The following is a 14,718-nucleotide window of genomic DNA, read 5'->3' as shown; positions in this document are numbered from 1 at the left end:
GGTGTAACTGAGTCAGGTGTGTAGGCCTACTTGCTCGCACACGCTTTTTCAGTTCTGCCCACAAATTTTCTATAGGATTGAGGTCAGGGCTTTGTGATGGCCACTCCAATACCTTGACATTGTTGTCCTTAAGCCATTTTGCCACAACTTTGGAAGTATGCTTGGGGTCATTGTCCATTTGGAAGACCCATTTGCGACCAAGCTTTAACTTCCTGACTGATGTCTGAGATGTTGCTTCAATATATCCACATAACTTTCCCTCATCATGATGTCATCTATTTTGTGAAGTGCACCAGTCCCTCCTGCAGCAAAGCACCCCCACAACATGATGCTGCCACCCCTGTGCTTCACGGTTGGGATGGTGTTCTTCGGCTTGCAAGCCACCCCCCCCCCCCCCCTTTTCCTCCAAACATAACGATGGTCATTATGGCCAAACATCTTCTTCCTTGCTGATCGGTCTTTCAGGTTATGTCGATATAGGACTCGTTTTACTGTGGATATAGATACTTTTGTACCTGTTTCCTCCAGCATCTTCGCAAGGTCCTTTGCTGTTGTTCTGGGATTGATTTGTACTTTTGGCACAAAAGTATGTTCATCTCAGAATGCGTCTCCTTCCTGAGCGGTATGATGGCTGTATGGTCCATGGTGTTTATACTTGTGTACTATTGTTTGTACAGATGAATGTGGTACCTTCAGGCATTTGGAAATTGCTTCCAAGGATGAACCAGACTTGTGGAGGTCTACAATTCTTTTCTGAGGTCTTGGCTGATTTCTTTTGATTTTCCCATGATGTCAAGCAAAGAGGCACTGAGTTTGAAGCTAGGCCTTGAAATACATCCACAGGTACACCTCCAATTGACTCAAATGATGTCAATTAGCCTATCAGAAGCTTCTAAAGCCATGACATAATTTTCTTGAATTTTCAAGCTGTTTAAAGGCACAGTCAACTTACTGTATGTTAACTTCTGACCCACTGGAATTGTGATACAGTCAATTATAAGTGAAATAATCTGTCTGTAAACAATTGTTGGAATAATGACTTGTGTCATGCACAAAGTAGATGTCCTAACCGACTTGCAATAACTATAGTTTGTTAACAAGAAATTTGTGGAGTGGTTGAAAAATGAGTTTTAATGACTCCAACCTAAGTGTATGTAAACTTCCGACTTCAACTGTAGATCAATATTTATTTTTTTACAGTCATTATTGCTCATCTTTATCAAGGGTGTCAATAATTTCAACCCCACTATACTTCATGATAAACTGGACCGAATGTGGGAAAAACACACTGGCTTCATTCTTAGCTCATGTTCATTTGGCACCAAACTGATAAAAAAAAACAGAAACAAGGAGACTACCTGTAATTGTCTAATAAAATATGCAAATGTTAGTTTTCTGTTGCAAACACTTTCTGTTGTGTGCCCCTAATGAACATGACTCAGGAAATGTTGCAATGTGACTATAGGGGAAAAAGGCAGGGGCACTGCTGACTCCTACCGCACAGCTTTGCATTGCTTCTAACGTGATTATAACCAATGACAGTGCAGGACTAGTGACCTGTCCAGGGTGTGTACATCAAGCTGCCTCACACAACAGAAACAGAAGATATGCTCCTGCCCCATGGGCCATTATAGCTCAGACAAGGCTTACTTACTGTGCAAGGACAATACATTTTTTACAAATCCCATAGCAAATCCCATACATGCAGACAGCATACAGTGACATCAAAGTCATCAAAATTGCTCACTAAACACACACACACACACACACACACACACACACACACACACACACACACACACACACACACACACACACACACACACACACACACACACACACACACACTGATGCCCTCTGGACTGTACCGCTCAGACTAGCAAATGTCCTGTTCCACCCAGAGACCTCAGTGAGCAGAAGGACATAGACAGAAATCACATCCGTTAAGCAACTGCCCCAGAAATGAGAATGGAACAGAAGAAAATGCCATTTCATCATCGGCCCGCTGCCACAGGAGATCTTCTCCCTGCGCCTCATCTTGAATAATTGCTGTGGTGACAATATCCCCAGCCCTGCAGCAGACACACACACCATCAGCTCACATCATTCCCAAAACACTGGGGGGTTGGCTGCCACACGCTTCTCTATATCTCCCATCTCAGCCCATTATTTCAGTAATGCCCATTCTCTTGGCTATGAGTGGCTTCTTTAGGAGAGTCTTATGGTGCAGAAGCAATAGCATTCAATTGGTGGTGTCCTGATATAGCCCTTAATAATATCCTGTCCTCTTTCCTTGTCCCCTTTCCTTGTCTCTTAAAGCTGTTTCAAGCCCTTTTAGATTGGTGATCATGAAGTTAGTAAAGACTAGGAGGATAATTGAAGACTTTTGGCTAGGCCATTAGCAAACATCTTTAAATGGAGGCTATCTAAGAATGAATGTAGAAGCTTATTGTTTTAATCAGAGCAATTCTTCACAATGAATTAATCCTTTCATCAAATGAATGAGGGTTTTAATGATTTGTTGCCAGTGGTTTAGCCGAGGATACAAGTGGGAAAAACATGGTCCGTTGAGTGATAGCATAGCCTAACAGTGCCATCCTCCTTCAAGCAACTTTCTCCAGGAAGTAAAGGGACTTTTCACTTAGTGAGGGAATTTGCACTCACATTTCTTGTCATAGAATTGTTTTAGAACAGGGCGTTCCTCTCCTCTCTCCCCCCTCTCTGGTTCAGCATGACAAGCCCTCGCTAGGCAGTTGCAGTTAATGGCAGCGGAATATGTGCAACAACATCACTGATTACCGAGCACAGGCGCAAAGGCCATCTGTCCCGGACTAGGAGAGAGCCATCAGTGATCAGCTGTTACATCCGACAGCTGAAGGACAAAGGGCCAATCGACACACTGGAGACCTCTGGGCCTCATTAACGTAAATAATATGTTAATATAACCAACTCAAAACATCTGAGACCTGGAGGACCTTTACTCACTGAAGCCCCTCAAATACCGTCTCTGAATACACTGTAACAAACCCACAACACATGTCAGAGAAGGGTGGGCAGATGTGTGTGTGTGTGTGTCTGTGTGTTGCCCACATGCGTGTGTGTGTGTGATTGCCCCGCTGTGATTGGTTGTCTAATGAACCCACTGCAGGTGTGCCATGGCCTTCTGGTGATTGGGCACTTTCTCCAGTCCTACTCAATAATCCATGGATTGGGGATGCGGAGAGTTACTGGATGTGTCACACAGAGCAATGTACACACTCAATAACCAAGCATATGCTTCATACACAAGCTTACCTAATAAAGGTAAATGAAGATTCTCATGCAAGTAATAAGAAAAACATAATCAACATATCTTTTATAATGCTTTTAATCCTACCATTTTGGACCATTCCATTGAAACACAATTTCTGATAGGTAATCATTTCCTCTTTAGGTTCATTATGTACTGTATGTTAATACAGTCAGCATCAGGAGAGTTACAATGCAGTCAGCATCAGGAGAGTTATAATACAGTCAGCATCAGGAGAGTTATAATGCGGTCAGCATCAGGAGAGTTATAATGCAGTCAGCATCAGGAGAGTTATAATGCAGTCAGCATCAGGAGAGTTATAATACGGTCAGCATCAGGAGAGTTATAATGCGGTCAGCATCAGGAGAGTTATAATACAGTCAGCATCAGGAGAGTTATAATGCGGTCAGCATCAGGAGAGTTATAATGCGGTCAGCATCAGGAGAGTTATAATGCAGTCAGCATCAGGAGAGTTATAATGCAGTCAGCATCAGGAGAGTTATAATGCAGTCAGCATCAGGAGAGTTATAATGCAGTCAGCATCAGGAGAGTTATAATGCGGTCAGCATCAGGAGAGTTATAATGCAGTCAGCATCAGGAGAGTTATAATGCAGTCAGCATCAGGAGAGTTATAATGCAGTCAGCATCAGGAGAGTTATAATGCAGTCAGCATCAGGAGAGTTATAATGCGGTCAGCATCAGGAGAGTTATAATGCAGTCAGCATCAGGAGAGTTATAATGCAGTCAGCATCAGGAGAGTTATAATGCGGTCAGCATCAGGAGAGTTATAATGCGGTCAGCATCAGGAGAGTTATAATACAGTCAGCATCAGGAGAGTTATAATGCGGTCAGCATCAGGAGAGTTATAATGCAGTCAGCATCAGGAGAGTTATAATGCGGTCAGCATCAGGAGAGTTATAATGCGGTCAGCATCAGGAGAGTTATAATGCGGTCAGCATCAGGAGAGTTATAATGCGGTCAGCATCAGGAGAGTTATAATGCGGTCAGCATCAGGAGAGTTATAATGCGGTCAGCATCAGGAGAGTTATAATGCAGTCAGCATCAGGAGAGTTATAATGCAGTCAGCATCAGGAGAGTTATAATGCAGTCAGCATCAGGAGAGTTATAATGCAGTCAGCATCAGGAGAGTTATAATGCGGTCAGCATCAGGAGAGTTATAATGCGGTCAGCATCAGGAGAGTTATAATGCGGTCAGCATCAGGAGAGTTATAATGCAGTCAGCATCAGGAGAGTTATAATGCGGTCAGCATCAGGAGAGTTATAATGCGGTCAGCATCAGGAGAGTTATAATGCAGTCAGCATCAGGAGAGTTATAATGCAGTCAGCATCAGGAGAGTTATAATGCGGTCAGCATCAGGAGAGTTATAATGCGGTCAGCATCAGGAGAGTTATAATGCGGTCAGCATCAGGAGAGTTATAATGCGGTCAGCATCAGGAGAGTTATAATGCGGTCAGCATCAGGAGAGTTATAATGCGGTCAGCATCAGGAGAGTTATAATGCAGTCAGCATCAGGAGAGTTATAATGCGGTCAGCATCAGGAGAGTTATAATGCGGTCAGCATCAGGAGAGTTATAATGCGGTCAGCATCAGGAGAGTTATAATGCAGTCAGCATCAGGAGAGTTATAATGCAGTCAGCATCAGGAGAGTTATAATGCGGTCAGCATCAGGAGAGTTATAATGCAGTCAGCATCAGGAGAGTTATAATGCAGTCAGCATCAGGAGAGTTATAATGCAGTCAGCATCAGGAGAGTTATAATGCAGTCAGCATCAGGAGAGTTATAATGCAGTCAGCATCAGGAGAGTTATAATGCGGTCAGCATCAGGAGAGTTATAATGCGGTCAGCATCAGGAGAGTTATAATGCGGTCAGCATCAGGAGAGTTATAATGCGGTCAGCATCAGGAGAGTTATAATGCGGTCAGCATCAGGAGAGTTATAATGCGGTCAGCATCAGGAGAGTTATAATGCGGTCAGCATCAGGAGAGTTATAATGCGGTCAGCATCAGGAGAGTTATAATGCGGTCAGCATCAGGAGAGTTATAATGCAGTCAGCATCAGGAGAGTTATAATGCAGTCAGCATCAGGAGAGTTATAATGCAGTCAGCATCAGGAGAGTTATAATGCAGTCAGCATCAGGAGAGTTATAATGCAGTCAGCATCAGGAGAGTTATAATGCGGTCAGCATCAGGAGAGTTATAATGCGGTCAGCATCAGGAGAGTTATAATGCGGTCAGCATCAGGAGAGTTATAATGCGGTCAGCATCAGGAGAGTTATAATGCGGTCAGCATCAGGAGAGTTATAATGCGGTCAGCATCAGGAGAGTTATAATGCAGTCAGCATCAGGAGAGTTATAATGCAGTCAGCATCAGGAGAGTTATAATGCAGTCAGCATCAGGAGAGTTATAATGCAGTCAGCATCAGGAGAGTTATAATGCAGTCAGCATCAGGAGAGTTATAATGCAGTCAGCATCAGGAGAGTTATAATGCAGTAGCTATCAGACATTTACAGTTCTTGCATTTTCAATAGAGCTGTTGAGGGCTATTTTTTGTGAGCCTCCATCTGGTTTATACCAGTTTAAAGTAAATGGCTATAAAACGCGCCATAAAATCTTGAAACCTAAAGAGGACAATATAAATGTCCTTTGCACAAGTCATTAAATTTATCAGCAACTATTTAGCCAAAAACATCCCAACTTCATCAATACCGGAACTAATTTGAGTCTGTGCTTTTTGAACAGAAGGAGCTTCTTCAATATACAGTAGGTAGTACAATAAAATATACAAATGTCAGCTACATCATTGCTTTCATTCAGCGCCGGAAACTTTGGAGCCAATCAAGCACAAAGAATGCCAGCAGACAACAGCTCCCCTAGAGTAGTGGAATTGAACATCCTCTTACATATTGACAGTGCTGGACTATTAATAATAAATAATCAAATATATATAGTGCTTTATCATACTCTCAAAGTTCAGATGGGAGTCATGGCCAAACCTGTGCCTGGTATCAACTGTGGTATTCTGCACCTAACTCTGATAAGACTGTGATAAAGCCACGCTCGTTCCTAAGGCCATAGGGCAGTTTAGTTAAATGCCAGATGGGCTGGCCAAATTTTTGTCCAGTGGGCCGGTCTAAATTGGGGGTTTTGCAAGAAAGTATTATTATTTGGCTAATAATGGTGGCATCTAGAAAAAAAATGGGCCGGTGTTGGGGCCTCAAGGGAAGGAATGGACAAGTGTGTTGGAAATGCCTTGGCCGATTTCTGGTCCCAGTTCATCCCGGCCTCATTCCGTCTGCTGCAGTCAATACCTATGTGGCAAATGCTGTGGGTACTACAGTGCTGAACTGACGAGCACCTGTTTTCACAGTGCCAGTTAAATATTAAAGGTCAACTAATGATGAGGTCATAAAAATGTGTAAAAATAACATGTTTCCTGATTTTGCATACATGTCTATAATTTACCAGTGTAAAAGACATGGATACGGATTTGAACTGTACAGTTACAAAAGCGTAGCATATTATGTAACTGTATTAAGTACTGTACGAGTAAAATCATTAAACACCATTTAACTTTTACTTGGTCACAATCCCGGATCCGGGAGCACCCTCATCAGTAAAAAAGCTGACTAGCATAGCCTAGCATAGCGCCACAAGTAAATACTAGCTTCTAAATATCATGAAATCACAAGTCCAAGACACCAGATGAAAGATACACATGTTGTGAATCCAGCCATCATTTCTGATTTTTTTAATGTTTTACAGGGAAGACACAATATGTATTTCTATTAGCTAACCACGATAGCAAAAGACACAACTTTTTTTTCCCACCATTTTTTTACTGCATAGGTAGCTATCACAAATTCGACCAAATAAAGATATAAATAGTCACTAACCAAGAAACAACTTCATCAGATGACAGTCTGATAACATATTTATTGTATAGCATATGTTTTGTTCGAAAAATTTGCATATTTCAGGTATAAACCATAGTTTTACATTGCAGCCACCATCACAACTCTCACCAAAGCAACTAGAATAACTACAGAGAGCAACGTGAATTACCTAAATACTCATCATAAAACATTTATGAAAAATACACAGTGTACAGCAAATGAAAGACAAAGATCTTGTGAATCCAGCCAATATTTCAGATTTTTTAAGTGTTTTACAGCGAAAACACAATATAGCATTATATTAGCTTACTACAATAGCCAACCACACAACAGCATTGATTCAAGCCAACAGTAGCGATAACGAATAAACCAGCAAAAGATATAAAATTATTCACTAACCTTCTCAAACTTCTTCAGATGACAGTCCTATAACATCAAATTACACAATACATATATGGTTTGTTCGAAAATGTGCATATTTAGCGGCACAAATCGTGGTTATACAATATGAATAGTAGCCAAAATGCAAACAAAATGTCGGGAGAAATCTTGGGAGAGGCACCTAATCTAATCAATAACTAATCATAAACTTGACTAAAAAATACAGGTTGGACAGCAAATGAAAGATACATTAGTTCTTAATGCAACCGCTGTGTTAGATTTTTTAAATTAATGTTACTACGACATACAGCGTGCGTTAAAGCGAGACCGCACCGAAATTAATGGCGGAATAATAGTTTAACATTTTTCAACAGAACAACGAATTAACATCATAAATAGTTCTTACTATTTGATGAGCTTCCATCAGAATCTTGTGCAAGTTGTCCTTTGTCCAGAAAAATCATTGCTCGGTTGTAGATTGTCGTCTTCAACTTTGGAATTAGCAGCAAACATTAGCCATGTGGCGAAGACGTGTCCAACTCACTAGAACGCAGCACAAATAAAATACCGAAAATCGCAATATACTGATATAAACTGATATAACTCGGTTTAAAATAACTACATTATGATGTTTTTAACACCTATATCGAATAAAATCAGAGCCGGATATATCTAACGCCTATAACGAGAGCTTTTCAGAATGCAATCCTGAGGTCTGTCTTGCGTCATGACGAACGTTGAAAAGACTGCACACCCGGTTCCAAGAGCTTTTGTACGGCCTCAGATCTACCTAGACACCCCATTCCAATTCTCACTGCTTACTGACATCTAGGGGAAGGCGTATGCAGTGCATGTCGACCCATAGATTACATGCAAATTAATAAACTGACCCTGGAACAGAGTGCCCGATTTCAGATTTCTCACTTCCTGACAGGAAGTTTGCTGCAAAATGAGTTCTGTTTTACTCACAGATATAATTCAAACGGTTTTAGAAACTAGAGAGTGTTTTCTATCCAATAGTAATAATAATATGCATATTGTACGAGCAAGAATTGAGTACGAGGCAGTGTAATTTGGGAACGAATTTTTACAAAGTGAAAACAGCGCCCCCCTATTGAGAAAAGGTTTTAAAGTACATTAGAGAACCTGAATTTACGATTGTAACAATGTTTTAAAAATACCAATTCCAGACATCACTGTTGCCCGTTAATGTGTGTCTCTAACTCATTCGATGCAAACACAGTCCCCTCAATAGGAAATACTGCTGACATTTAAAACAGCCCTGACAAAAGACATTTCAAAAATTGCATTTGCAATTGAAGAGGATTCCAGAGCGGTGGAGAAAAACTATCTGACGTTTTGAAAGAGGCAGGATTTAAAAGCCTCATTCCAAATGACTTTTTCGATGGGGATGCATCCTTGTCTGGAATGTGTTCAAATATATTTCAAGATAACGATGAGCGCCAGCGTATAAAGATATGTACTTACTATTTATTCCATTGAGTATATACAGTTTATTATAAACCGGGTAGTTCAAGCCCTGAATACTGATTGGCTGAAATCCGTGGTATATCAGACAGTATACCATGAGTACATTTATTTTTACTGTTTTAATTATGTTGATAACCAGTTTATAATAGCAATAACGCTCCTCTGGGGTTTGTGGTATATGGCCAGCTAACGTCTGTATCCAGGCACTCCACCTTGCATCGTCCTTAAGAATAGCTTTTAGCCGTAGTATATTGGCCATATACCACACCCCCTCGTGTCTTATTGCTTAATTATACACCTATAGAGGGATGGCAGATGCTGTTACTTATAAATGTGTACACAGGTGCACAAAAGAACAAGATAGACATCTCCACTCTTCTCCTCAATGTTTATGCTGTAGACTCTCCCCTGGATGTGTTGCTTTTCACAGAATGAAGCCCTACTGTGAATAGTGGTGCTCTGTACTCGCATAGAAATCACACTTACTCAGAGAGCAACAATCTCAGTGAAACAGCATGTTAGCCAACGCTACTGGACACCAATATTGGTGTGTGCGTGTGTGTACATGTGTGTGTGTGTGTGTGCGTGCGTGTGTGTGTGCATGCGTATGTGTGAGTGCGTGTGTGCATGCGTATGTGTGCTTTAGAGTATGAAAGGTAAGAAGACGTCAAAAAAGCTGCACAGTCAGTCAAGCAACAACCAATTAAAACCTCTTTCAACCAATCACCCTTCTCCCTCTGATGTATCTGTCAGGTTAATTACAGTATAGCAGCTAATGCTAAAACCGTTAGCAATTACAATTACTTTTTTCACTACATTTCCTATAGCCTGTTGCTGCCTACGCTTCATGTTTCACTAAGCACAGCGGGGCCAGCTATCATTAGAATCATGTTAAATAACCAATGAACAATGAAAAGAAAGCCTTTTCGTGAGCAGAATAGCAGCTCTATAGTATTAGCATTAGCATCCACCATTGATCCTCTACAGAGACACCCACTCCTCTACACTAAATGATTTAATAGGCCTGATTCTGCTTTGATCACCTTCTAGAAAGATTAAAATGTCTTTGCACTGTTTCTTTATTTATCTTCAAGATATGCTCTACTCCGTTGCTCAAGATGACTAATTGCCGTGGCAACATGTACAAGTATTTAATGAGTTCCGATTCACATTAAGAAATAGTTGGCAAGATATTTTTTCAAAGCAGGCTGGCTATGAATCACAAGGAAGTCCATCGTCACAGCCTATCAGAGTAAAGGCTCGAACAACTGAGATGGTGTCACACGGTCAAGTTAATATTTATTCAGTCCGCATTTATTCAGGGGGTTTCGTCAAACATGCCATGCTTGAAAACGCTTGAAAAGCTACAATCAAGGCAGACATACAAGCACAGAGAACAATGCAATCCTGTGTGCTCTGTCACCGAAGTTCTGAGAAACGTTTCTGACCAAAAATTTGACAAGAAGCTTAGGTACAATCGTGTGTGCGAGAGTTCTATATATTTTTGTTTTATTGTACCCAGAGAACCTCCAGCAGGCGAGGCAGAGTATAGTGAACCAGGGCAAGGTGCCCGTGAATGCTCTTCCAGCTACTAAGCAGCCAGGCAGCCGACCCAAATTAGTCCAATGACGTCTTGAGGGAGGCAACCCCCCCTGGGTGTGTGAGTGTGTGTGCGTGTGCGTGTGCGTGCATGTGCATGTGTCTGCGTCCGTGCACATGTTTGTGCATACCTACATACAGATCTTAACACATATTAGGTTGGGTAGGCGCCCCCCCTTGGGTTGTGCCGTGGCGGAGATCTTTGTGGGCTATACTCGGCCTTGTCTCAGGATGGTAAGTTGGTGGTTGAAGTTATCCCTCTAGTGGTGTGTGGTCTGTGCTTTGGCAAAGTGTGTGGGGTTATATCCTGCCTGTTTGGCCCTGTCTGGGGGTATCATCGGATGGGGCCACAGTGTCTCCTGACCCCTCCTGTCTCAGCCTCCAGTATTTATGTTGCAGTAGTTTATGTGTGGGGGGGCTAGGATCAGTCTGTTATATCTGGAGTATTTCTCCTGTCTTATCCGGTGTCCTGTGTGAATTTAAGTATGCTCTCTCTAATTCTCTCTTTCTCTCTTTCTTTCTTTCTTTCTTTCTCTCTCTCGGAGGACCTGAGCCCTAGGACCATGCCTCAGGACTACCTGGCATGATGACTCCTTGCTGTCCCCAGTCCACCTGGCCGTGCTGCTGCTCCAGTTTCAACTGTTCTGCCTGCGGCTATGGAACCCTGACCTGTTCACCGGACGTGCTACCTGTCCCAGACCTACTGTTTTCAACTCTCTAGAGACAGCAGGAGCGGTAGAGATACTCTCAATGATCGGCTATGAAAAGCCAACTGACATTTACTCCTGTGGTGCTGACTTGTTGCACCCTCGACAACTACTGTGATTATTATTATTTGACCATGCTGGTCATTTATGAACATTTGAACATCTTGGCCATGTTCTGTTATAATATCCACCTGGCACAGCCAGAAGAGGACTGGCCACCCCTCATAGCCTGGTTCCTCTCTAGGTTTCTTCCTAGGTTTTGGCCTTTCTAGGGAGCTTTTCCTAGCCACCGTGCTTCTACACCTGCATTGCTTGCTGTTTGGGGTTTTAGGCTGGGTTTCTGTACAGCACTTTGATATATCAGCTGATGTAAGAAGGGCTATGTAAATACATTTGATTTGATTAGGTCCTTATGATTCCAGGTTCATTATATGTATCACTACACTCACCGTGTGAGTTCAATATAGAATATCCACATTTGTATGATACTGTATGTGTATGGAATTGGAGGACCCGTGCAAAGGTGGCAGTGTGCAGTAGTGAATCCCCAGGCGCTAGCCGGCTAGCAGGGTCGTCACAGTGAACCAACAGTCTTCCCGACACACTTCCTTCCCCTCTGCGATAACTAGTGATGAATTAAACCCCCTTTTTACACAACTCACCAACCAATGTTAATAACTTAGGCTAGGAAGAGAGGATTATAGGAAGAGGGGAGGAGAACAAGAGAGGGCAAGGGAAGAGTTAAGACACAGAGACACCAGTCCACGTACACAATACTATCGCCCCTTCAACAGTAATACTCAATCAAATTAACTAAAACCATTTAATTGTACTGCACATGGAGACGTTTTTAACTGCTATACAAGATTATAACAGAAATTCCGAAAGGTATTGTTTAATTGTGAGTAAAATCCCCAGTAATCATATTTCTGTTTAATAAATGAGCATGCTTGTGGTCTCTCAGCTGAGCAGTGAAGAGACATTCCCATTCAAGTCAATTGGAGTCCATTTCTATGGTGAGGCCTCTATGAGGGAGGGTGACATCACCATTTAAACTCGCCCGGCGGAATGCTTGTTGTCACTTTCAGAGGCACCTTTCTCACACACACACATACACACACACACACACACACACACACACACACACACCACAGGCACAGTCATACACTCACAAACACACACGCATATATTCCTCTCCCTCCCACACACACATATCCACCACACACACACACACACACACACACACACACACACACACACACACACACACACACACACACACACACACACACACACACACACACACACACACACACACACACACGAGCTGACAGAAATAACTGAATAACAAAGTGACAGCAGAGTCCATTCAAAACAATGCTGACACACGACCAAAGCATTCCAGGCTGGCGCAGCGGAGTCTGTGTCAACGGGTGTGTGCCTCGCCACTGCCAGAATGTACACACACACACACACACACACACACACACACACACACACACACACACACACACACACGGTGAGTGATACAGAACATGTAGAGTCAATAAACTTTGAACAAAACTTCAGGCAATGAAAAATAAAGACTTGTTCCATTGAATAGCCAAAATAGTAATTCAGGACAATGAAGACAAATTTTTCACCATGTAACAGACTTTGTCTTTCAGTTCACTAAGATTTTGGGAACTGGCTGTGACTGAGAGTGGAAAGTCTGACCTACAGAACACTGCCAATAGCATGATGGAACATATTCCTTCAGGGAGAGTTCATTGCTACTGTAGCTTCCAGGCAAGGAAACAGCAGGAGCGTGTGCGTGTGCGTGTGCGTGTGCGTGTGCGTGTGTGTTCGAGGGGTGGATGGGACATAGCAACGCATCCACATGCTCTCAACCCAGCCACACCGTAAACAAAGCCAAGATAGGGCAAACACACACACACATTCTGCAGCATGGGCAGCCATTCAAACAGTACTTGGAAACAGTAACCCTCAGCAACCCTCACAACCCCCCCCCCTCACACCAGAGTGAGAGATCCATTGCCCAGCTTGGGGAATGTATTGAACCAGCTAGACTGCCAGCAGAGAAAGTAGAGAGTATGAGTATGGAAGGGAGGGTACTCACTTGCCACTCTCCCCCCACCCTTCTCTCCACCACTACCCCTCCAAAATGCACCACTCCTGCTCTCCAGGGTTCAAATGGAGGGGTTAATTATTTAACAGTGAGGGAGATGTGAGTGACATCAAACAGTGGATTGACCCCCGCTCCTCTCTCTGGTCCATCCCATTTGTAGCCAACTGTCACCCCTTCCTTCTCCCCCCCAAACACCAACATTACACACACATACTATAAATCCTCAAAGGCACAGACACTCTCTCTTAAACTGCGAGTCAAGGCTTTTTCACCCATATAAGCACACACACACACAAACACACACACGTGAAGCAGCGTACACATGAGACAATTACACGCACACTCATTCTCTTCCCTCTCTCACACACTCTCTCTCGGTCCTTCTCTGTTACCATGGTGGTGGTGGTGGCGGATGTGTTGTTGGTGGTGGTTCTCTATTGGGGGGTCACGCTCCCGGTCGGCGGCCCCCAGCTCGGCCAGCCTGCGGCTGGTGGCCGTCAGCTCAGAGCGCAGGTTGGTCACCTCCTGGCTGGCCGACTGGACTGCCCCTTCGATCCTCTGGGCCAGCTGCTTGTCGTCATCCATCATTTTCAGGATTTTGGCCTGAGGAGGGAATCCAAACAGGAGGGTGTCATGCTGTTGTCAAGTTGACCATGTCCAGGAACAAAATGAAACTGTATCGTGTCTTCGGTTGTATTCCTCCGCACTGCTCTACTAGACTATTTTCTTAAGAAAAAACTGTGAGTAAAATCCTTCAGAAGCAGTGTGTCCTTTTCCTCAAATTAGCTAAGGGGAAATGTTCTGTGTAACTGTTATCCTCTGTGGTGCATGTGCGAGTGTGACTGTGTGTGTGTGTGTGAGAGAGAGAGTTCTTTAACAGAATGAGATAGAGAGTGTGTGTGAGAGAGAGAGAGTGGAAGAGCGAGTGAGAGAGGAACAGAGAGAGCAAGAGAGAGGGAGAGAGAGAGAGAGAGAGGAACAGAGAGAGTGTGTCTGAGAGAGAGAGAGCAGGCACTCCCTCTGTGAAATGTGCTCCCTGCAGCTGACTGCTGAAAGGACACAGAGCACTGGGAGATGACAAGCACCTTTTTAAATGGACTGTACCAAGTCCAGGGAAACCATGGGGGGGGGGGAGGGGGGGGTAGTGCTGCTGCATGGACTTTTGGTGTCAGCCGCATGGACTTTTCCCTTACGAGGTTTTAGCTCGT

General features: G+C 43.2%; 1 protein-coding gene across 2 annotated transcripts in view; it reads right to left on the bottom strand.

Moving 5' to 3' along the window:
* Positions 1–14,377, bottom strand: part of LOC120059374 (kazrin-A-like) — a 227,535-nt gene extending 213,158 nt beyond the window's left edge. For both annotated transcript variants that reach the window (XM_039008378.1, XM_039008379.1), the window contains exon 1: positions 13,903–14,377. In XM_039008378.1, coding sequence (XP_038864306.1) covers positions 13,903–14,098 — 196 coding nt within the window. In that variant the 5' untranslated portion in view covers positions 14,099–14,377. The remainder of the gene's footprint in view (positions 1–13,902) is intronic.
* Between the last annotated feature and the right edge of the window lie 341 nt (positions 14,378–14,718).

Source organism: Salvelinus namaycush, chromosome 14 (genome assembly GCF_016432855.1).
Source record: "Salvelinus namaycush isolate Seneca chromosome 14, SaNama_1.0, whole genome shotgun sequence".
Taxonomy (NCBI): domain Eukaryota; kingdom Metazoa; phylum Chordata; class Actinopteri; order Salmoniformes; family Salmonidae; genus Salvelinus; species Salvelinus namaycush.
This window is presented reverse-complemented; position numbering and strand designations above follow the sequence as displayed.